Source organism: Coturnix japonica, chromosome 2 (assembly GCF_001577835.2).
Source record: "Coturnix japonica isolate 7356 chromosome 2, Coturnix japonica 2.1, whole genome shotgun sequence".
In the NCBI taxonomy this organism is placed as follows: domain Eukaryota; kingdom Metazoa; phylum Chordata; class Aves; order Galliformes; family Phasianidae; genus Coturnix; species Coturnix japonica.
In genome coordinates, this window is record NC_029517.1 from 45,469,559 (window position 1) to 45,493,890 (window position 24,332).

At 41.0% G+C, this 24,332-nt stretch overlaps 3 protein-coding genes across 3 annotated transcripts in view; all 3 read left to right on the forward strand.

Moving 5' to 3' along the window:
- The first annotated feature begins 329 nt into the window (after positions 1–329).
- On the forward strand, positions 330–12,907 carry FH (fumarate hydratase). Its single transcript, XM_015854282.2, has 10 exons — positions 330–488; positions 4,331–4,465; positions 5,316–5,426; positions 6,914–7,090; positions 7,700–7,882; positions 8,877–9,042; positions 10,655–10,858; positions 11,747–11,874; positions 12,408–12,561; positions 12,665–12,907. Exons 1-10 carry the CDS (start codon positions 372–374, stop codon positions 12,805–12,807), a joined length of 1,518 nt encoding a protein of 505 aa, XP_015709768.1. The 5' UTR covers positions 330–371; the 3' UTR covers positions 12,808–12,907.
- Positions 12,908–13,508: 601 nt separating this feature from the next.
- CHMP5 (charged multivesicular body protein 5) lies at positions 13,509–20,615 on the forward strand. Its single transcript, XM_015854285.2, has 8 exons — positions 13,509–13,680; positions 16,295–16,399; positions 17,187–17,233; positions 18,251–18,344; positions 18,427–18,498; positions 19,060–19,168; positions 19,633–19,745; positions 20,012–20,615. Exons 1-8 carry the CDS (start codon positions 13,612–13,614, stop codon positions 20,060–20,062), a joined length of 660 nt encoding a protein of 219 aa, XP_015709771.1. The 5' UTR covers positions 13,509–13,611; the 3' UTR covers positions 20,063–20,615.
- Positions 20,616–22,858: 2,243 nt separating this feature from the next.
- Positions 22,859–24,332, forward strand: part of LOC107309444 (zinc finger protein 830-like) — an 18,980-nt gene continuing 17,506 nt past the window's right edge. The window contains exon 1 of the mRNA XM_015854266.1: positions 22,859–23,076. The gene's annotated coding sequence lies outside the window, so the exon portion shown is untranslated. The remainder of the gene's footprint in view (positions 23,077–24,332) is intronic.

The following is a 24,332-nucleotide window of genomic DNA, read 5'->3' on the forward strand; positions in this document are numbered from 1 at the left end:
CTCTGTATTCTATCATCTCTGGAACTTCTGAAGCCTGTGGCTTGATTTGGGCATGTGTTTCCTCACCTCTTTTCTCTCAGAGGAACCACTGCAAAGCGTGGAGCATTGCTGCGCTTGTTCGAGCAGGAATAAGGAACCAATCATATATCCCGACTTCGCCACCGTGTTGCAGGCGGCTCGTCGCCCGGAGCTACCTTTAAACTGGAAGGAAGCACCGTTTTCCGCCCTGAGCCCCCTCAGCCCGTCGGCTCCCGCAGCAGCCGATTGGCCGGCAGCACCCTGCGAGCCGATGGCTGCCCTCCACCCTGACGCCCATCCGGGGCGGTCCGTTCATTCCTCCGCCCCCGGCGGTCTCTCCCTCCGCCGTCACCATGCACCGCTCACTCCGCGCCGTCCGTCGGCTGGGCCGCTCCGCGGGGCTGCTGGCATCGCCCCCTTCTCCCGGCACAGCCAACGCCGCCCGCTGGGCACCGCTGCGGGCCGCCATGGTGAGCACCGGGCCGGGCCGGGGAGCCGTGACCTCTACCGGGGCAGCTGTCCTTTCTATGGCTCCGCCCCTCGGCTCTTAGCACCCTCCGCCGCTTGAGCTGGGGGTGCCGGGCCGGCCGTGGTAGAGCAGCGCTGGGAGCGATCCTGGGCTCGCGGGCTGCTGAGGCCTAGTGGCTGTACTGAGCTGACAGGCTGTTATCTGTATCGGGGACGGGATTTGATGTGAGCGGGGCCTGGAGCTGTACGAGCTGTGGCATTGCTGCTTCTAGAAAAATCCGGAGAGGGCTGCCTGAGAAGTAGGGAGGTGCTTGGGTTGGGCTGAAGTATGAGGGGAGTGGGTTTGTTGTGTGTGGTTCAGTGTGAGAACAGGAATGCAGTTCCATAAGGGGGTCTGAAGCTGAAGGAGAGCGTTATGGACTATGGGTGTCCAACCTTTTTGGCTTGCCTGAGCAGTACTGAGTGAAGAGGAATTGTATTGGGCCACATAAGTGGTGTATAATGTGATTAATATGTATAAGTAACAAAACTTTTTAATGTCCTTAATTGCAGTGTAAAAAGGGGGTAACAAATACATGAAAACAGGAGGAGGGGAAGTGGCTTTAAACTGGAAGAGGGTAGATTTAGACTAGATATCAGGAAGAAATCCTTTACTGAGAGGGTGGTGAGACCCTGGAATGGGTTGCACAGTGAGGCTGTGGGTGCCCTCCCTGTAAGCATTGAAGGCCAGGCTGGATGGGGCTTTGAGCAACCTGGTCTAGCGGAAGGTGTCCCTGCCTATAGCAGGAGGGTTGGAACTGGATGATCTTAAAGGTTCCTTCCAACACAAACCATTCTGGGATTGTGTGACATGTATGTTATAGATAGTGGCCTTTGTGCATATGTTGAAGGCCCAGTACCTACACAAGGCAGCGGGCTGACAAGAAGTGCAGTGTTGTGGTCTTTGCAGGTCGGGAACATGCCCCATGCTACACGTAGGCATTAACTGCTTGAGTTTAGATAACATGAGAAGTTAGAGCAAAATGTTCCTCTGATGATTCAACGTTCAAACTGCCCTTGAATGGGAAAACATTATATGTTTTTATTCTCAGGAGCACTACCAAAAATGTACCAACCAATATTTAAATGGGGAAATAACAAACCAAAGCTCACACTTCTTGAGGCTTGCAGGGATTTTGTTGGCAGCAAGACATATTTTGGAATAATTTACGTTAGATACAACCTAGTGTGCATGTGGCCCTGTAGTATGGCTGTTACATCGCCTCAAATTAAAGCTAAATTGCACGAGCTTTTCCTAAAGATTATATATATCAGAATTTGGGACTCAGTTGACTATATAAAGGAGATCAGTTTTCTGGCAGTTTTTAGGGACTGAACTGGAATACTTACATCCAAAAGTTGTCACGTCTCTAAATGAGAATATAATTTACCACAGGAAGCATTAATGACAGCAGTTCTGTTTGAATTTCTCCAGTACATGATGGTGCAATCAGCCCTAGCTGATCAGTACCCTGCAACAAGGCAAAATGACAGTTCTGTTTGCATAACTGTTAAGCTTTGGACTATGGGTGCTTGGAATTTGGCAGAGACAGAGCCTGCCTTCTCAAGAACCATTGTGGGTATAGAGGAACAGGGACTCTCATCTCATAAAGCCAGTTTAGAAGGTGAGGCCCACCTAAGGAGTGGGGAAGTGTATTTTTCAGAGAAATACAATGCTGCTTTTTGAGTACTCAATGTAGATAGCTAATAGAGTTTAGTTAATATGGTTGAGAAACTAGTTTAGTTCATATGGGTGAAAAGAAAATCCTGCCTTCTTGGTTATCTGTCATTATTAATAATCAGCAGATAACCCTGAGCTCCAAGCAGCTCACTGCCATATTCATTTCATTGGAGACTGAAGGTGTGTAATGTGGAATTTGCCAGGGAAGTAACTTTTCCAGTAACAGAGCTTTGCTGTTAACAGGTATTTGTATTGGGGGTACTGATCTCTCCTGGCTCCTATTTGTCGTTGTTTCGCCATTGTTGACACTGTAATGATGTAAGCCTGAGGAATCAGTTGTGCAGCTGCCAACTCTTTTTGTCTGAAAGGCTGCAGGCCACTTCTTCACAGTGTTTAAGCATTAATATTCTTGGTGATTGAACTTCTGGCCCTATTAAGAGCTGGGTGTGGAACTGAACTAGTTCTGCTTGTCCATCTCTATAGAAAGCCTTATGTTGTCTGCTTATCCAAAGTATCCACTTACCAAAAGCAGGGATTTTAGAGGCCAGTTGATATCTGTAATATCTGTTTTTCTTTAGCACATATGTGAATATTAAGTGATTAAAATAGACTAGAGAGAGTTACGGTTTGTCAAAAAGGTATACTGATCTGTGCTCCGAGTAGTCTTTCTATGGGGTCAGTGTCTATGGGAAGGTCAAAAGCAATTTGTGGGGAGCAGGAAAGCAATACAAGAGCTAACCCTTGCTGATTGTGGACTGAACTGCAGTTTCTTCTGGGTCACATGCAACATCTGTACTGCATGAGAACCCTGAGCAAGTGGGACTGGTGGCTCTGCTATGTGGTTACTGGTGTACCTAGCAGCAGAGCTTCTCTATCTGGCTGGGAATGCTGCCCAGGACAGTAAAATACTGCAATACTCCCACTCACAACTTGCGGTCTGTGATGGTGTAGACATGCATAGACTGCTGGAGAGTTGCTGCTGCTGGAGGAGGTGTTCTGCGCAAATTCAGCTGAGCTCTTCTCTAAGAAGTCCACAATGTAAGGAGAAAGTAAAGCTGACCAAACAAAGAAACAGAATGGCTTCAGCAGTGGACAGCTAGGGAAGAGTAAGAATTGCACAAACATATATGATGCTTTCTTCTTTCAGTTACACAGACTATTAATTTTCAAATCAAGGGCTTCCCTGAGTCTGTGGTTTCTCAGTGTGATAACCCAGTTCAGATGTTTTCTTTTCCTGACTGCTTATCTTGTCTTTCCCGAACACTTGCAAGCTTCTTGCATCCACAACATCAGTTGGCAAGTGGTTCTGTCAGTCTGCATCATGCGTGAAGAAATGCTTCCTTCTGCTTACCTTGAACCTGCCTCCCGCTAACCTAATATTGTTATGTTTCTTGTGCTGGAAGAGACAGAGAAGCTACTACCCAATGCCATTTTAGCAATTCTAGGGGTCTCGTTTTTCTTGCAGTGCTCAGCTTGTCTCTTTCTGAACTACACGATCAGGCTTATAAAAGCTGTACCTGCACTTAGATCATCCTTACTGCCTTTCTTAGAGTTGTTTCCAAGAATATGCTTTTTGAGATGAGAAAACCAAATCTACAACTAGTATTCATAATGTACATGAACCATGATAACATTTTCCTAATAGCTCCTAACGTTTGATTTACAATTGCTGGTCGTCGTTAGGCCAGAGCCCATCACTGTGGATGTACTGCTATGAAGCTGGGATTGTTTTACTCCATCTGTGATTAAGAATTCACACGGTCTTTTTCCCCCTCCCTGAGGACTCTATAAGAAGGTAACCTCCTCTTGTGGGGAAGGGTGAACATCTTTCTCATAGCAGATTGAGGCTTTGCTGGCAGAAGTGTGGGGAGAGAAAGAGTAAGCTGCCCCTCCGCTCCCTGTGAGGAGCTGTAGCTGCCATCAGGCCTCCCCTCTGCTTCTGTGCTCTGGGCCAAGCCAGGGACCTCAGCTACATCTCCTGTGTCTTCCTCTCTGTGCCCTTCACCATCTTTGTTACCCTTTTTTCCCCTTCTTGCCCATTTTTTCTCACTTGTTTCCTCCTTCTAGAAAAAAGATGCTTTTTACCAGTGTTTGAAACGTGCTTTGTATTTTCCTTTCCCACAGTCCACTCAAGAGTCTTTTAGGATAGAATATGATACATTTGGTGAACTGAAGGTCCCAAGTGACAAATACTACGGTGCTCAGACTGTAAGATCTACGATGAACTTCAAGATCGGAGGTGTTACGGAAAGGATGCCAGTAAGTAATTCAAGCCTGTGTCTACGTATACTACTTCAGTATGTTTTTGGATATGAGTGAATACCTTTTCTTAATCTTATTTTGGGAATATGGTCGCCTTTGAATTTTCATTGAAGTTAGAATTTTCGTGATGAGGTGTTGATTTTTTTTGTTGTTTTATTTAAAACAAACAAACAAAAAACAACAACAACCAAAAAAACCAACCTGGGATGAATAGAAATCTTCCATTTTATTGAAGAGCAAAGGCTATGGATGGAGTAATTTGAATTACTTTTACTGTGTTTTTACATGTGTTTCATGCAGTGAGCAGCCAAAGTCCGAAGTCACTCAGTGCTCTTGTCACCAGTAGTTCTGCTAGTAATGTTATGTAGTTTGTTACTGAAGATATTTAAGTGTAAGGAGTATTTAAGTATATTGAAGGTTCCTAAGTGTGGTTTTTCACTTGTTTTTCACTGCTTCTTCACTTGTAGATGTGATTAAAGCATGAGTGTATGTGGACACTGTCATTCTCTATTTTTGAACGTACTGAAACCTAAGCCAATCTGCTTTCATAATTCTATTTTAGAAACAAATCCAGTTCTTCTTTTCTGTTCACGTTAATACTTGTAGTTGGCTTTGATACATACATAAAGAAAGGGTGAGCTATAAATTGCTTTCTGTACTGCTTGGATAAATGTTACCTAGAATGAGAGGACACATCACATGCCCTGAATTGCTCTTTTGTTGCTTGGTTGGTTGTTGCTGTGTTTAAGATCAGAAGGGGGTTGATTCAGAAATAGATCTGTGCTGTGGGTTCCTAAGTGTTCATGAAAAAAAAGATTACATGTGTAAATTTACTCTTGTGTCTCAGGTTCAAGTTATAAGGGCCTTTGGCATCTTGAAGAGAGCGGCAGCTGAAGTAAATCAAGATTATGGTCTCGACCCAAAGATTGCTAATGCTATTGTAAAGGCAGCAGATGAGGTAGGAATCAACTGCTGAAAATACTGTAACTGTCACTGCACATTTGGTTAGCTTCTCTTGGGGATACTGTTTGAGGGCTTGGTGAAGATGTCTTGCATTTCTTGAAATGTTTGTCATTAGGAAAATTTATCTTTCAGGCTCAGAAATCGTTTACTTGTTTTTACATTTATGGACATAAAATACAATGTTATGATGCGTTTTGATATGTATGTTACAAATAACAGAGTGTAATTTTTCTTTGCAAGTAGGGTTACTCACTACTTGCATAGTGTCTTGGCAGTGACTCGTATCAGATAAATAGTTCAAGAAGGCCTCAGAAAAGAAGAGAATTTTGGTTCATTCACCTACCGTGAAGTCTGCTGTTCATGCAAAGCTTCTGCATTTCTGAAGTCTCCAGTCTGTTAAGCAATTGCATCCTTGTATCTTGAAGACCATCTGCAGCCTGAATAGTTTCTCTATTACTTATCTGTTTCCTCTTCAGGCTTAGGATTGCTAGTAAATCTGTGCTTTTTCAAGTATCACTTTTGTAGCTAAAGAGGATGATGTGAGAGAAGAGAGAAGATCTCCACTTTCTCAGGATAAATGCCACCCAAATGCACAGTTGTGAATGAGCAATAACTAACGTATGGTAATACTGTTTGTGCTGTTTTGCATAAACAACAGATATTTAGCTGGAATAATTGTTTTACAGAGCCGTCTTGTTCCTCAAAAGCTTTGAAATATTTCAGTATGGGCAGAAGCTGTGTCTGCTCTCTACTATCTGTAGTACCACGAGTCTCAAGCCCCAGGAGCTTTGGAGAACTCTCAGAGTATATTCAATCTTTTCTAGCTAAAGGTGGATTAGAGGTTTTGGTGGCTAAAGGCGCCTTGGCTCTGAAAGCAGTTTGAGGCTTTTTTATTGCATTTTTAAAGATGCCTCCTCGGTGACATACCTGAAAGAATAAAAAGAGAGATACAGCAAAGAGCAGAGTTGCTTTTGAAAGTGGGCGCTCTGCCTCTGTGTAAAATAGGAAATATCTAATGAGGCCTTTTCTTGAAAAGCATGATTCCAGGAGGGCTGTGTTGTAAGCTGAAAATGTGGAGATGGAGATCTAACCTCGGAGTTGCGACAACAGATCTCTTGTTTTGCATTCTGTGCTTTTCTGAGGTTGATAATGCACGGGAGTGATACTTGTGAGCACAGATTTTGAAATTATTACATCCCTAGAAAAATCTCTATATGTGGATGAGGTTCATCAGGGTCCAAAAAATGTAGATTGAAGAGGTGGATATTTATATTTGTTGCTTTGTCTTGACTTGAGATGGCAAGTGTCACAGCCTACAGAAGGTGTAAGTTGGTATAGACATCTGTAGCTGATCAGGATCTTCCCTCCATGGATTTTCTGCAAGTCAATACACATGAATCTTGAAATATACTGAAGTATAGCTGCTTTTTTCTTTATCTTTTTTTCCTGGTAGAACAGGCCTTCTTTGTTTTTGCATTACAGGTAGCTGCAGGAAAATTAAATGATCACTTTCCACTGGTGGTGTGGCAGACTGGGTCTGGAACTCAAACCAATATGAATGTCAATGAAGTCATCAGCAATAGAGCCATCGAGATACTGGGAGGCAAACTGGGCAGCAAAATTCCAGTACATCCAAATGATCATGTTAATAAAAGCCAGGTCATTATACTTGTATTATACTTCTTTTAATTTTATTATTATTAATTTTGAGGCATCTTACAGCCACTGTTTAGATTATTTTTATATATGTTTAAATAAAATATCGGATATATTGATAAAATAGTTGCGTTTATGGCTTTAGTAACAATTTTCCAAGTTTCAGGTTTTTCATATTAAAGGAACTTAGAAGGTTTGGTCAGTGTCAGCTCTGATCTTTTGTGCTTGCTCAAAGTCCTATGGGGACTATGGAATTACCATGACAAGATCAATATCTTGGCCTTTTGAAGTCAGCTATAATTTCTTTAACCCCCCCAATCCACTTGTTATCTATACTGTGTATTGTGTAGCAATTCTCTTGTCCTTTGGTATATTTAGTTTCTGTGGCTATAGTTATAAGACATAGATTTTATTAATTACATGCTTGATTGGAGCTTAGAAGATTTGATGATTTCTTTAGAGTTGCTTGTGGAACACTGCTAAGTTGCTTACCATGTTCTCAGTTTCTTCTTCATAAAATAAAGGGAATAAAGCCATACGTGTAAGTCTTAATACTGTAAGGTATTATGGTGAGAAAACCCTGTAAATAAGTTTCTGAAACTTCCTTCACAGAGTTCAAATGACACTTTCCCAACAGCAATGCATATCGCAGCTGCCCAGGAAGTTAATGAGGTGTTGTTACCTGGACTGAAGAAGCTCCAGAAAGCACTCGAAGCAAAATCTCAAGAGTTTTCCCAAATCATAAAAATCGGACGCACTCACACACAAGATGCTGTTCCACTTACGCTTGGACAGGTACAAAGTAAAAACAGACATTTGTTTGGAGAAAAGTTGTACATATATCGGGGGAAATTGGGGCAAATTTCAGAAGACTATAATTAGTGTAAGATAAATTAGGCAACTGGCTGAATCTGTGAATATTTTCTTTTTTTTTTTTTTAAAGTTTTGCTGAATGCTGTTTTCTAATAACTGCATTGGAAGTGTTCTTAAAATTTTCTGTATATGTTGGTTATGATAGTAAGATATAAATGATTTCAAGGAGATGTTTGATTGCCAAGTAACAAAACTTATTTCTATTACACTGATAGTGGGAGGAACAAGGTGGATTTAGCCTGTAATCTGTAAATTAATATACGTAAGGTTTAGACAACATGCAGAACTACGAAGTATTTTCAATAGAAGTCTGTTCACAGTCATATGTGTATGAGAAATCATTGTATTATCATAGAATCACCAAGGCTGGAAAAGACCTTAAGGATCATCCAGTCCAACTGTTCACCTATTACCAATAGCTCCCACTAAACCATGTCAGGAATGGCTTAGGTTGCCTTACTTGGTAAGGTATTTATTTTAACTAAACTGATAAAAAAAATACCTGTAAAATTTGTGTATCTTTTTCCCAAGAAGGCACAGGTGGGCTTCTGATTAACTAAAATTAAATGAACAAAGTCCAGGATCCATTTGTCTAATTGCACTTTGAGTCTTTGTTAATGCAGCCTGAGCTCTGATATACATTGGTTTCAGATTTTACAAAGTACATAAATGAGATACGAGGCAAGAGAAAGATGTGTTGTAATATGGGTTTTTATACACATAGGTTGCTTTTATGTGTAGGTTGCCCCTGCTGTGTGAGCAGTCTTCTAATATCTGTAAACTTTCCCTCTTAATGAAAACACCTTTTAGCGTCTTGGTAAAGTTCAGTGCCTTCAGTAAATGAGCACTGTTAAAAATCCAAATAATTCTACTTTCTCATTGCTGTGTTTTTCTTTTATGCTTCATTCTTTCAAAGGAATTCAGTGGCTACGTGCAACAGATTAAATACGGTGTGGCTAGGATTGAGTCAACCTTGCCAAGGGTATATCAGCTGGCAGCTGGTGGGACTGCAGTTGGTACAGGATTAAATACAAGAATTGGCTTTGCTGAGAAAGTTGCTGCTAAAGTGGCTGAACTGACAGGTAAGGAATGATATTCCTTAGTTATCAATAAAGCAGTACATATTTTATAAGCCTTATACTTAATTTTTTTTATGCAGAGTTATTTTTTCTAATGGCATTCAGTGCAGTGAGAGTAGCTGCAATGAATTTGGCTTACTGGAGATGTAGTGTTTCAGACTTCGATTAGTAGCCCAGCCATACTTCTGTTCTGTTCTCCACTTCTCTGACTCTTGATCAGTTACTTACCACGCTGAGTTTTGTGATCTGTAGACCAATTTTTCTATGTCATAGTTTTAAAAATGCCCCCAGAATGAATGCATATGTGTTTCACTTAAATATATTGTGACTGCCTATAAGCAGTACTTTTGTTTTAACAGATCTATTATTCATAATCTAGTAGAAGATTAAGATTTTCTTGTACCTTGGCAGGGAAGAAGTGATGTAACAACAGCTGCTGAGAAGCAGTAAAGGGCTTGTTTTGGTGCTTGGAGAAGCCATCAGTGTTGTAGGAAGCTGCCCCATAGAATCATGTAGAATTACAGAATGGCTTGGGTTGGAAGTAACCTCAAAGATTGTCCAGTTTCAAACCACCTGCTGTGTGCAGGGTTGTCCATCTTACACTCATTAGGTATATCATGTGTGAGGGTTGTACAAGTTTAAAACAAGTAGAGCAGGCTATTGAAATTCCTCATGTTCTCTCATGGGAAATTTATTGGTAAGGACAAAATGGAAAGTTTGGAATGATCTTGGCATCTGTGAAATGCAGAAGTGCATACAAATAGAATGGGAGCCAGTGTTTGGCAGGGCCTGCAAAACATGGTAGGTATTTGCACTTAGGAAATGAGATTTTGCTGCTCTTATTGTTTGTACTGATAAAATAAGCTCAGACCAGTAATTCTGTGGGGCACAAGTACAGCCCACAATCAGCATCCACCACCACTAATAAAATTTTGCTGAGAATTTATTTGTAGGGCAGAATCATGAAGAAATGTTGATTATAGAACCTATGCTCAGGTTGCAGATTTAATTAACATAAGTAGAGCTGTGGCTTCTTCTCCTATGCTTTTACTGTTGCCAGCAATTTCAGGCCTTAATGAGCTTTTGCTTGTTGCATCCGGATGTCGTTCCCTTCCAGTGCTAATGCTTGATGCATCTTTTTTCTTTAAGTAGCTAACTCAATTGTGTCATGGCTGTGCTGCTAAAACCCCTATTTCTATAACTCAGAGAAAGCATCCTTGAAACGGAGAGTCTAAACAGTCTAACAGGAATTAAGATGGATATATTTGGGCTAACCTGCAAGAGAGCATTGAAATTTATAAAGTATTAAGGTGCAAAGCAAATGGCTGCATTGCTTAGTATGCATTACAGCATGGAAATTTGAAATCCATATATTTGCTTCTCAAATTTGAGTTGATGCTCAAATTTCACATTCTTGTCTATGTTAGTGACTTTTATTACGCCTCTAGTATTGAATTGAATCAGTTTAAGAAACACATTTTTGAGGAAAGGTAGAAGGAGAGGTGAACTTAGTGTTACTAACATAATTTTATGATAAACTAATTGTGTGTTTGGTTATCTGGTTTGTCTTCATGTGAGTGCCTAACAGGTTTCATATTCCTCACTGTCCCTGCAGGCTTGCCTTTTGTCACTGCTCCCAATAAGTTTGAAGCTCTTGCAGCTCACGATGCTCTAGTTGAACTCAGCGGAGCTATGAACACGGTGGCGTGTAGTCTGATGAAAATAGCTAATGATATTCGTTTCCTGGGATCTGGACCACGCTCTGGATTAGGAGAACTCATCCTGCCTGAAAACGAACCAGGAAGCAGTATCATGCCAGGTATGAAGAAAATACGGAGAGGAAAAATTTCTATTTCTTTTGTTTTGGACTGTTAACTCTTTAACATCAGTAAGTCCATGATTGAACACTTCTGTCAGTTTTTCTTCTGTCATATTTTGCCAAAATTAGTGTTCATAAAAATCACAGAATCACAGAATGACCCGGGTTGGAAGGGACCTCAAGGATCATGTAGTTCCAACCCCCCTGCCTGGCAGGGCCACCAAACATACACCTTTACTAGATCAGGTTGCCCAGGGCCCCGTCCAACCTAGTCTTGAACACCTCCAGGGACACACAACTTGCACAGCTGTGTGTTGGTAAGTGCATGAAGGAGAGTAATATCTGGATCTATTTATTCTTCTCCTTGGCCAAGTAAAGGCAGTGTATTGATTTCTGTTACGAAATAATTTTAACATGCTAGTAATATTTTTCCTGAATTAACTGAGATTTGGCAATGATTTACCAAGCATGTTGACCTTGAGTAAAGACAGTTAATGATCTCTTGATTATTAAAGACTGTACTAATGAACAGCTGCTTGTTCATGCCTGTTTGATCCTGCTCTCAAAAACTCAGCAAACTGCTAAAGCAGCCAACTGGGGGTGGCCTTCTTTAAATCTTTGTATTCTGCAGATTTTTCTTTCTAGAGAAGACAATAAGACTGAAGGTTTTATGTTTTGCAGAGAATGGGGAATAAGTAAGACTATAGTACAGTTAACACCATTAATGGAAATTGTTTTTTTCCATGGTGAACAGATGCAAAGGAGTAAAATGTTACCTCTGAGAAAGTATCTTCTCCTGAATGTGATTTGGTAAATGAGAGAACAAATGATTGATTAATTGATTTCCTTACTCTTCATTGATGGTTTTTCTTTCCCTTTCACAACCAGGAAAAGTGAATCCTACACAGTGTGAAGCGGTTACCATGGTGGCAGCCCAGGTTATGGGAAACCACGTCGCTGTTACTGTAGGAGGTAGCAATGGGCACTTTGAACTGAATGTTTTTAAGCCCATGATGGTAAGTTCTAAAAGTTGTAAAATATTTAGGGCTTCTGAAGTCATCATTTGTACAGTCAGATAAATAGAGAAAAGCTCAATGAATATTTGGTCAATACAGGCAATGGAGAATCGGATAAAATGTGAGATGTTTTGTATGGTAATTGTTATTCTGACAGGATTGTAGCACTCTTGTTACATGAAGATATCTTATGCTGATAAGCTTTTAGCTTAAATATGTGTTGCACATGCTGTTGTTTCATTGAATTGAATTAAAAAACGTCAAATTAATTGAATACTGCCTGTCACCTGGAACTGAAATTGGGATGTTTTCAAATGAAGTCATCATTTATTTTTCAATTAAACCCAAGAAACAAGTGGGAGTAACTGAGCGTAGCCTGCAGGAGGAATAGGGTGCATTATTTAATGTACCACTTTACTGCAAATCAAACAAGTGCATTTTGGGGGATAGAGGGATGCCAGTTAGGAACAGCTGTGCCCGATTGTGCAGCTACTGATATGTGAATGCAATAATGGGTATTTTTTTCTTCTTAGATTAAGAATGTTTTAAACTCTGCAAGACTTCTTGGAGATGTTTGTGTCTCTTTCACCGACAACTGTGTTGTTGGGATCCAAGCCAATACAGATAGGATCAACAAACTAATGAGTGAATCCCTGATGTTGGTAACAGCACTTAATCCGCATATCGGTAGGTTTAAAGCTCAGAAACATCTCAAAACATTGCACTTGTATACTTTTTAGAAACTTTTGAAGCTGAACATGGCTAAATGGCTTCTTTTTGTTTGCTACAGGATATGATAAAGCAGCTAAGATTGCCAAAACTGCGCACAAAGAAGGGACAACGTTAAAAGAAGCTGCTATAAAGTTGGGATTCCTCACGTCAGACCAGTTTGACCAGTGGGTGAAGCCTAAAGATATGTTAGGTCCTCAGTAATGTCTTAAAACAAAACACCTGTGAAACAGACAACAGAAAAAAAACCCCCACAAAAGTGTTCTTAACTTAAAATAGAATAAAATGAAACGAGTATAATCTGCTTTTGTTTCACTTGTTGTGTTTTCATGGCGTTATTTTTTTGGGGAGGTGGTATCTGATGCATTAAGATCCACTGATCTTATGAAGAAGATTCTGCTGCTTTTTATTAAAAACAACAACAACAACAAAAAAACTAAAATTTCAATAATGTTGTAATTTAAAAGATGGGTTTTTTTTTGTTTTTTTTTTTTTCTATGTGGACTCAGCTGTTAGAAGAAATTAGAATCACATAATGGTTTGGGTTGGAAGGCACCTTTAAGATCATCCAGTTCCAACCTCCCTCCTATATGCAGGGACACCTCCTTCCAGACCGGGTTGCTCACAGCCCCATCCAGCCTGGCCTTGAATGCATCCAGGAAGGGGAAGAAAAGGAAAAGCTGATGCAAGGCTGAATGTGGTTCATTGACCAAAAAATTAATCGGCTTTGATGAAACTATTTACGTGTACATCCACTTTTTTATGAGGAAGCATTTACTTCTCATTGTGGTCTTAAATCTCTCCCTTTAAATGCGCTCTGCTTAGCGCCGCCCACCATCCGCACAGCCCATAGCATTTCGTTGCTCTCCCCGGGTTGCCGGAAATGGCGGCGCTTCTCTATGCAAACCCTTCCGCCTTTAGCAGCGCGCAGGCGCCGGCTGGCTGCTGTTCTTCCGTGCCGGCGCGATCGTTGTTGTCTCCGCCGCCGCCTCAGGCCTCACCGCCAACATGAACCGCTTCTTCGGCAAGGCGAAGCCTAAGGCTCCCCCGCCCAGCCTCACCGACTGCATCGGCACGGTGGGTCCGCGGCCCCGGCTGGGGTGGTGTGTGGGAGGGGGGGGTCGGGAGAGCTGAGACCGGTTCTGTGTTGATGTAGTTGTATGAGCAGCGTTTCAGGTTTATTATACGTCTGTAGTGACTTGGCCGCCAACCATGAAGTCGTAGCGTTGTTTGAGTTGGAGGGGAGTGTTGTTTAAGGTGTGAAATCAAGAGCCTGGGGTTGGTTGGCTGCTTAGTGCCTTCTCCAAGCACCGTGTTTGGTACGAGGAAGTGTGTGAGCCAGGTCACAGTGTCGTTGTGAGCTCCACCTTTGCTTTTAACCTCTTTTGATTACATCAAGTTCCTGTGGTTGGAACCGAAATTTAAGGCTGGAGGTGTTCAAGGCCTTTTATATACAAAAGTTGTATGACTGACCCCGAGAAAGACAGCATTCAGTGCCTCTCTTTCTGCAGGCATCGCATTAGGGCACCTTAAACAGTTAAAGGGTTCTGTATTCAAGGAGCTGCTTATGTGGCTACTCTGACTGGAAACAATTTACTGAAACCCAGGAGGCACATCTCCCTACTTTTCTGTGCTGTCTGGCTGTGCAGTGCCCTCCTGTCTCCCCTCTTATTGTCCATGGGTACTTTTCTGCTCTCCCCATTTCTTCTTGCTCTCCTGCTGTGCTTTTAGTGCTTGCCTCATCGCTGCACCCAGCGGCATTTATCATCCTTGCTGGCTTAGCAGTCAGATGACTCAAAGCTGTCATGAGGCTGGTAGGTGTGATACAGTTCCTGCAGTGACAGTGGTGTTCTTTTTACTTCATTGGAAAATACACTCTAGATGATGATGATTATTATTATTTTTCAAAGAAATAAGCAGGAAACATGACCTAAACCAAAAGGCTCATAGCTGTGGCAGCTATATTTACGTTCAGAAATGTGCACTGGAACATTTGAGCACTGGAACAGGCTGCCCAGGGAGGTGGTGGAGTCTCCTTCTCTGGAGATATTCAAGACCTGCCTGGACGCCTACCTGTGTGACGTGGTGTAGGGAGCCTGCTTTGGCAGGGGGGTTGGACTCAATGATCTCTAGAGGTCCCTTCCAACCCCTACAATTCTGTGATTCTGTGGTGTATGTAAATATTTTTTTTTTTTTTTTTTTTTTTTTTTTTTTAAAAAAAAAAAAAAAAAAAAAAGCTGTCATTTTGCTTAATAGGTATTGAGATATCACATTCACTTTTTGGCTTAAATTGGATGCCCTTCTGTTTCCGTTTTTCTGGACTGAAGCTGAAGAACCGGCGTGCCGTATCTAATTTTACACACGCTGTGATACTGTGTGTGCATGGTAGTCAGTGCATGTTTAGAAGCTTAGAGTGTGTAATTTCCATGTAGGTGATGGATCAGAGAGAGCCATTTCCTGCCTGTGCTGACTCTGAGAACTGCTATAGCCTTTAATCTCTCTCTCTGTGGCTGATTTGCCCCTGTGCACGAGGCTGGGTGTGCTCCAATATGAGCTTAGCTGATTAAGATCTTGAGGAGGTGCTCGGCTCTCAATCTACAAGGTTTTAATAATCACAGATGGCTTATTTGCTTGCTAATGAGTAAAGTGCTTGGTATAAAAGAATCTTAATACAAATCTTTCCATGCCAGATGTGCCCGGGTAGTTGGATCTCTCGTGTGTGGAATATTCCTATCAAATGTCCTGCTCAGAATGCCTCTGGCAAATGTATGCAGCTACCGTAGAACAGAAGCTTAAAAGGATCTTAAAGACACCAAAGTGAATATCTGAATAATTACACATTTAAGCCACAGTGATAGCAAGACAGAATTGTAAATTTTCACCGATTGCTCTCAGCTTACAATTGGAATGTGATTATATTTAAGCCTCTTAGGAAACTTCTTGAGTGACAGTCCACAATGAAGAAGGAGGCCACATTTTTGTGATGCTGTGAGTGCTGTTAATGGCATTTGTAGCCATGCTTGGTTATGTAGAATCATGTTTAACGCTCTTAAGTGTGGGCTGAAAATATTTCCGTAAAGACTGATATGTCACATGCATTGCGCTGGGATGTCCAGGTCTGGAGGTCTCTTATGGAGTCATGCAGCTGCCCTCGGGATTTGGTGTGAAGTGCAGGATGAGTTTGGAGTATTGCCACGGACCTGCTGTTCCATGGCTTCCTTTGCAGGGAGTGATGGGGAAAGTAACTTCAACCTGAAGCGACCTGAAGGATCACGAAGTTCCAACACTCCTGCTGCAGGCAGGGCCACCAACCTTCACATTTAATACTAGACCAGGCTGCCCAGGGTCCCATCCAACCTGGCCTTGAACACCTCCAGGGATGGGGCATCCACAGCCTCTCTGGGCAGCCTGTTCCAGAAAGTTCCAGCAAAAGCTTGTTAAATGTAGCCAGTAATCCAAGTACCAAGTAAGAGCTATCTTTGAAGGGTTGATGTTGCCATCTCTTGTAGGTGTTTCTGCTTTCACTATTCTCTACCAACTTTAAACTACTCACAAAACCCTGAGTAGGAAAAAAACCCAATTCTTTTGTTTGTGTGGCATATTCAGACTAAGGCTGTTCTTTCCTGCACAGTATCTGAATAAAATACTAATGAATGTTTTGTGTGTTTGTTTTCTGTGTCATGTATTAAAGGTGGATAGCAGAGCTGAGTCCATTGACAAGAAAATTGCCAGGCTTGATGCTGAACTAGTGAAATATAAGGATCAAATGAAGAAGATGAGAGAGGGGCCTGCCAAGGTAACAAGCTTCTATGGGACTGAAGCAGGAGAGGACGTGACTCGCACAACTTGTCATGTAATAGAGTGATTTAGCCAGTTCTTCAGGTTTTTAGAAATGCATCTTGTCCTACTGATGGGATGTAAGAACTTGCAGGATGATATTTATTTTGAATCATCTCTTTGGTACGTGTCTTTGAATGGTGTTTTAATTGGTTTTTAATTTTTCCAAAGTGTATTGTAATTCGCCCATCAGAAGTAACTCCCTTGCCTCCCTTCTTCCTTTTGTTAACCGAATCAAGTCTAGTAGAGGCTGTTGTGTTCACCTCCCAAAAGAAAAAGATCTGTGCAATCCACAAAGGGTGTTGGGAAGCCTAGTTTTGAAAGGGATTAACAGGTAAACTAAACAGTATGTAATGATAAACGTTTCAGGTGTTAATTTAGTAATAAACATATCCAATATAAATGCTACTGTAAAGTACTGTTCTGCAGTATTATTTGATGCTGAATGTTAAGATGATGTTGATGAAAGATGGTTCTGTTATTTAAGCCTAACTATATATTCTACTTGTGGGGGAAAAAAAGAGAAGCCTGAAATTAGGAAAGTATTTGCTGTTAGAAACATCACATACAAGCCTGTTTTGTTGATCATTAATGCAGGACGTGCTCTAAATGTGACTAGTGATTAAACTGTGCATTAGTCACCGGGGACTCTCAGGCAATTTAAATGGAATATATTAGGCTTAAATAGTATAATGCGAAGTAAAGTAAAAACGCTTTGCCTAATATATGGATATTCTGTCTTTCAGAATACAGTGAAACAGAAAGCGTTGAGAGTGTTAAAGCAGAAGCGAATGTAAGTTTGAACCTTTTTCATTTGGCATCACTGAAGACTGCTTTGTCAAAGGAGAGTGGATGCTTCCATTTTTCTTTTCATTACTCTTGCTTCTGAGCGTTCTTAAAAGAGAAATGCTGAGCAAGCTAGTCAGCCCTTCAAAACCATGTTACAGATTTTCTGTCAGCATAGTTTTGTCTAATTTCTATGATAGTATATAAATTTGGACTGGGATAAGCTGACCTACATCTGCTAATCACTGGAGACATGCTTCGCTTGTGAACTTTCTAAGAGAGATAAAGCCTATTTTTGTATCACTGATACAAAAATATTTGTATCAGTGATTTGTATCACTGATTTACAAAAATTTTTGTAAATCATGTACTTTCTGATCTTGCTTTGGTTTACTGAAAATTTACCCTTCCTGTGTGGACACCCTTTAGGACTGGAGCAAATGTAGCACAAGCAATTGTATCTATGCAGAACAACAAGAATGAGTGTAGTAGGCGATCCTGTGGTCCAGCCTAGACTTGTATACTGTCTTGGAAAGTGTCCAGAAACAAACAAAGTGAAAAGGATGCTGGAACATGGTCTGCGTTCAGGGGCATATCACTGGCCCTGTAATATATCACATATATTACTGATCTGAATACAAGTCTTTATGTTTAACTTGGTGTGCTTTACATTCTTGACTAGGGTAGTACTTTAGATTTGAGAGTGTGGGGTTTTGTTTTGTTTTGGAAGGTTAGATATAAGTTTCCTTTTTCCACCCTATTTCCACCTCCCCTCTCTGCCCCAGCAAAACTCCTGTGCAGAGTCTTTGTGGATTGGGTGACCTGCATCTCTTCCATTATTAAGCGATAGTGTTCATCTCCATCTTACAGTGATTCAGATTCTCATGATAACCTCAGTTAAAACAGAAGCTTAATTCAGAAGTAGCTTTATAGTCTTTTTCATGGTTTCTTTTTTTTTTTTTGTGTGTGTGTGTGTCAATAAATAGTAGTGTTTCAACTCTGTTATTTGCATCATTTTTAACAGGTATGAACAACAGCGGGATAATCTAGCACAGCAGTCTTTTAATATGGAGCAAGCTAATTACACCATTCAGGCACTGAAGGATACAAAAACAACGGTACCAGTATCTTAGTCTCACGTTTATTTAATTTTGTGTATTGCTACATCAGATACAAGCTTATTATTTGACTCTACTGTAGGTCGATGCAATGAAACTGGGAGTGAAAGAAATGAAGAAAGCTTACAAGCAAGTCAAAATTGATCAAATTGAGGTAAGCTTCCTACAGTTCAATTGTTAAAGAATAGAAATGGTGCACTGAAATAATGAGTGAATTACATAACTTAAAAGAAAGCTGACTGTTTTGGCTTACATGACTTTGCCTCTTTTTTTTTTTTCTTTTAATATTTATTTTTCCATTGGACTACCATCTTATTTCCTTCCTTACTTCTCTGGTACTGCAGTTGTTGTCATTCTACTGATACTTGTTTCCATGCTGGGGTCACTTGTAATCCCATTTCCTTTGTGCTTCAGTATAACTATTGGTGATACTTCCTGCTATAGCTTCCTTGTCCTCCTTTCTTTCCTTGTATTGCTGCTCTTACAGGGTCCCTCTTTCTGCCTGGTACATTATTTACTATCAATTTAAGAGTACTCGAGACCACAATGTAGCTTTGAATATGTGCCTCTTGACTTATTAATGCTGCTTCAAAAACTGACTTATGCAGTAAAAATAGTTTTTTTGTATGCTAGAATTATTAAACAATTGATTAAGCTCCAACTAATTTAACTAAAACCATTGCATGTGGACTATTGAAATTATTTGTTGCTCCAGGACATACAAGATCAGTTGGAGGATATGATGGAAGAAGCCAATGAGGTCCAGGAAGCACTGAGTCGTAGCTATGGAACACCAGAGATTGATGAAGATGATTTGGAAGCAGGTGAGGAAGGTAGAGGGGGAAGTGAAATTTTAATTTCACTCACCAAATACTGAATCATAGAATCATAGAATTACTCAGGTTGGAAAAGACCTCAAAAGTCATCAAGTCCAACCGCAGCCTAACCATAGTACCCTAACTCTAACAAACCTCTGCTAAATCATATCTCTGAGCAAAAGTCTTTAGAAAATAGAAAAGTCTTCAGAAAATAGAACCACAAAAAACTCCACTCCAACATAGAAGTTGCATTTCATTTAAGTGCAGTAATAAATAGACGGGCCTGTTAGACAGCATGTTATCTTTGAGCGTGAGCATGTCTTTGTGTATTGGTGATTAGCGGCTGAGTAAGGGACATCAGGATGAGCGTAAGCATTCAGTATGAATTGTGTTTCTCTTTAAGAACCCTTCTTCCTTTTTGCTGAAGGGTTTCCTTGCCTAATTTTTCAACCAATGTAATTACGTTTCAGAACTGGATGCGTTAGGTGATGAGCTTTTGGCTGATGAAGATAATTCCTACTTAGATGAAGCTGCTTCTGCTCCAGCAATTCCAGAGGGCACTCCTGTTGACACAAAAAACAAAGTGAGTCCTTTACTCCTTGGAAGCCGATTCCTTTTTTTGTTGTTGTTCTTAATGGAATTTATGTGGGTTGTTTGATTTTGACTCTAATATTTCAGACAGAAACGATACATAGTGTCCCATGTGTTTGGGATGCTGCATATATATTATATTGATTCCAGTCATGTCAGTGTGACAATTAAGAGATACATTGCTTTGTTAGAAATATCGCTTTCTACAATATATTACAGCAGGCAGAGATCTCATTGAGCTTTCTTTCTTTCCTACAGGACGGTGTATTGGTGGATGAATTTGGATTGCCAAAGATTCCTGCAACATAAACATTTCAAAAGCACAGTGTATACAATGAACTCCGCTTTACAAATCAACACTTCTGTTTGTTGTTTTCTTTTTGTAACTCCTGGAGAACTTGGCCTTCCAGTGCAACCTTAATAATATCACTACATCCTAGAATGCAATATGGCTGGTGATGGTTTTTCTTTGAAGAAAGCTGTTCTTCTACTGACTTTTCTATTGATGGGAAAATGCGGCACAGTTTCCTTCAGTGGAAGCAGTCAGGTCTAAAAGTTGTTGATTTCTTGTGTCTTATGGACAAAATGACATGTAAAGAATAGTGGTGGCTGTTTATAGTGAAGGTTTGCTTTCATTTTTGTATTGTTTCTCTTTCTTGAGACTAAGATTGTACGTTGCTGCTTTTCCTCTGTAAATTATCTTATTACTATGCTTATTTGATATAAAAGAGTCAAAAAGGTTTTTAAACTACTTCAGTTTGGAGACTTTTATGCTATCGTACTAGTAACCTTGAAAGCTGTATCAACTAGGGTTGTCATTAACTTTATGTATTGAACTTAGACATAAAATCACTTTAGATTAGCAGTGTTTTGTGTGGAGTTTGTGGTAACGTTCCCGGCCCGCCCCCTGTGTGCGTTGCTCTCTGCGCACTCTCGGAAGTGGCGTCACTCTCCAGCTACACCGCTTTTAAAGGGCGAGGCCTCGGGAGGAAATAACGCAATACTAACGCGACAGGGAAGGCGACCGCCAACAAGTGCTGTGTGGTGGTGTGAGATGGCGGTTCCCGGAGCTCCCGTTACTGTCACCGTCACGTACAGTAAGAGTCGCCCGGAGTTGGTGGGCGTGGGGTGGCTGTGTCGTGCTTTACCATTAGCAGCCGCCTGGAGGGGTCGGGTGGAGCGGCCCCCTGTGGCTGCGGGCTGTGGGGGGGAGCTCAGAGGCCTGCGGGAGGGAGGGAGGGAATGGCCAAATGCTACTGCAGATTTCATTTACATGGTGTCTGTCAGAGCTGAAGGCAGTGCTGTATAAGCAGTGCTACCTGGTGGGCTCTCATAGAATCATAGGATGGCTTGGGTTGGAAGGGATCAAAGGATCGTCAAGATCCAACCTGCCTGCCACAGGCAGGGCTGCCAACCTCCAGATCTGGGAAGTATTGGTCATGGTTGGACTAGATGATCTTCTAGGTCTTTTCCAACCTTGATAATTCTGTGATCTGCTGCTAGACCAGGTTGCCCAGGGCTCCATCCAACCTGGAATTCAATACCTTCAGGAATGGAGCATTCACAGCTTCTGTAGGCAGCCTGTTCCAGCACCTCGGCACTCTCTCTGGAAAGATCTGAACTTGACATCCAGTCTAAACCTTCCCATCCTGCGTGCTGAATGTATGTATGGATTTGAGGTGAGGGAGACAGTGATATTGCAAAGGAAAAGGTGGGAAAATATTTTTATCTTTCCAGTTGTTATTTGGTAATTATTTAGTTATTAATATTAGCTAATAGAAGGCACCCTTCATCTGCAGCTTCAGCTTCTGGTAGTTTTTGTATTAAAGCTGTGATTATAGGAAGAGGTGGATATAAGGAGTAAGAAAGAGAACAGCAGCACAGCCCTGTGTGTTGCTTGGGTAGAAGATACTGGATTGATGCTTGAAGATTGTGGAAGTATGCCTTAGTTCTTTTAAAGTGGTATCATCGTTTGCTGATAAGCTGTGATAACCATATCTAACCCTTGTTGATTTCATTCTTCTGTGGATCCATGGTAGAGGTTTCGTTGCAGTCTGCCCAAAGTGGTTTTCATGATCTGGTGTTCAAAGTGTTTCCATTGCTAGGTAAACTTCAGCTCTTCTCATCCTCGTGTCTGTTATTTTCCCTCAAATGCTGGTAGTCGCAGCCTTTACACGAGGAAGCTGTATGTTTCGCAGCAACCTTTTGAAATGCAACAAGATAAAGACCGAAATGTTCTGTTTATTGATGTGTTGGTTTTTTGTTCGTTTATTTTACCTCCGAACAAATGGGGGAGAACGTCTGTTTCAGGAAAGTATTTAGGAGGGAGTTTCTCTACTGTGATTTTTGAGCTTAAAACCATTTTGGAGTTTAAAAATACTGTTAGAGGCATTTGCAAGTTTTTATTGCCACTGTGTAGCTTTATATGTGACCCTCGGCAGGCTGGAACATTCTAAAATCAGTACTTTTAGTGCTCTTCTTTGGGCAAGATTAATGCACTTCACATTAGTGGCATAAGAAAAGTTCTCTTTCCAGTGTTTTTTCAGGAGCTTTCTCTTCTTGTAAACTAAAAAACACCAGTCTAAACTTCCCTTGCAGCCAAAGGTGGCCAATTCCTGTGGTTACTTTCAAATTGACTGGCCTTGAAGTCGTAGGTGCACAGAGGGTTATGGGAAGTTTCTGTTGTGATGCAGAAATAAATGGGCATCTTCCTTTTTTTTTTTTTTTTTTTTTTCCTGAGAACTTCCTGCTGTTTGTGTGCAAGTAATTTTAGGGAATCACAGAATCACAGAATGACCCGGGTTGGAAGGGACCTCAAGGATCATGTAGTTCCAACCCCCCTGCCTGGCAGGGCCACCAAACATCTCCGTGTTGTTGTTGAGAGAGATGCACATAGCTAATAAGTTAGAGGAAGTTAATAAAGAGTTCACAAGTATCCAGAAGGTATGCCAGCTTGTGTCCTTTTTTTCTGTCTTTGCAAAATTGTTTCACAGGTATATTTAAGAAAAAAAAAAAACCCACAAAACAAAATGATAACAAGAACAACAACAAAAAACCCCAATAAACTAAAGCTTGCTTAAGTTTTTGAGTAGTCAGTAATAAGCTACTACAATAAAAGATGTTTTTGCTTGTATTGTGTAGCGACAGATTTTCCAGGCTGAGTGTTCTGTAAGGTGTGGAATGATATTTCTTCCCTCTTTTTCTTTATCAGGGGTGGTTTAGCAAAGGGATCTCCAAGCAGAAAGCTCTTAAAACAGCTGGATAAAAGGATAAAAGGAACTGCAGAGCAATTTATGAAGATCCTGGAACAGGTTGATGCCATTGTAAGTAAATAACCACAGAAAAGAATCAAAGCCAGGCAGAATTTTATGAGTGTATCTTTCCTGTAAATTATTTGATATTTTAAAATATGAACAAATTCATTTTGGCTTTCAAAAATACTTATTTGGCTTTGCTTTGATGACCATCCCTTGCTCCCATGTATGTCCATTGAGACTTCTTGGCAGCATCTATTTATAAATGGTGGCCTTAATTCCTATGTGTAACGATCCCCCATTCTACAGAAATCTTCATTTTGGGCAGCCAGCCTTTTGAGATGACATGAAATGGGTGGTCTTTTTCACCTCAAGTTCTACCCTTTTGCATGTCTTGTCAAATTTTACTAGTAAACTTTATGATAATGCTATGATTATCTGTCTGCTCATTACTCCATGTAGTCTGGACAAGGGACTTCCAGGTTTAGTACAAGATTTTAGAAGTTCTTAAAACCATTTTTAGGGAATAATGGAGTCTCTGTGCCTCAGTTTTGTCTCTTGTGGAAGCAGAGCAGCCAGAGCTAAAACTAAGCACTTCTATCTTTTCATGTAGCTATTTATTACTTCCAGTGAATAGTTAATAAGAGCCTATGGCATTGGTAAGCCTGGCATTTTTAAAGCAAGAAACAAAGTGAGAGTTTTCACACTGGTGGATGAAGTTATGTTATATTTATCAAACTTCATTTTTGTTTAACATACAAAGAAGGCTGTGGATTTTTGTTTGTTTGTTGGTTTATCATGGAAGCTTCTGAGAAATTACCGTGGAATCTTGTGGATGTAGTTGCATGGAATCTTGCAACCATTCAGTGTACTGGATACTAGACCAGGCCAGATTGAACAGGGCCACCAATGGCAAATGTCTTAGATTTACTGTAGCTGTGCAGCATACGGAGGTAGCAGCACAGAATGGTAGTGAGGTATGTATGAGCAATAAATGAGCTACTTTCTAATAACACAGAAGCATCAGCCTAGAGAAGAGAAGGTTGCAGGGTAACCTCATTGCAGCCTTTCAATACCTGAAGGGAACTTACACCCAGGAGGAGAGTAAACTCTTCGAAAGGGCCGACATAGCAGGACGCACGGAAAATGGTTTTTAAGTGTTAAAGAAGGGAAAGATTTAGGTTGGGATGTTCAGGGGAAGTTCTTATACTAGGAGGTGGTTAGGCCCTGGAACAGGGCTGCCCAGGAGGTTGTGAGATGCCCCATCCTGGAGGTGTGTCAAGAACCAGGTGGGACGGGGCCCCTGGGCAACCCTGATCTAGTAA

What these genes read in the sequence shown, in the direction of transcription:
- FH (XM_015854282.2), top strand. Translation starts at nt 372, where the DNA reads ATGCACCGCTCACTCCGCGCCGTCCGTCGGCTGGGCCGCTCCGCGGGG. An exon ending in GTGTTACGGAAAGGATGCCA is followed by an intron (nt 4,466 to 5,315) that starts GTAAGTAATTCA and finishes CTTGTGTCTCAG; the next exon opens with GTTCAAGTTATAAGGGCCTT. An exon ending in AGCACTTAATCCGCATATCG is followed by an intron (nt 12,562 to 12,664) that starts GTAGGTTTAAAG and finishes TGTTTGCTACAG; the next exon opens with GATATGATAAAGCAGCTAAG.
- CHMP5 (XM_015854285.2), top strand. Translation starts at nt 13,612, where the DNA reads ATGAACCGCTTCTTCGGCAAGGCGAAGCCTAAGGCTCCCCCGCCCAGC. An exon ending in TCACCGACTGCATCGGCACG is followed by an intron (nt 13,681 to 16,294) that starts GTGGGTCCGCGG and finishes CATGTATTAAAG; the next exon opens with GTGGATAGCAGAGCTGAGTC. An exon ending in CTGTTGACACAAAAAACAAA is followed by an intron (nt 19,746 to 20,011) that starts GTGAGTCCTTTA and finishes TCTTTCCTACAG; the next exon opens with GACGGTGTATTGGTGGATGA.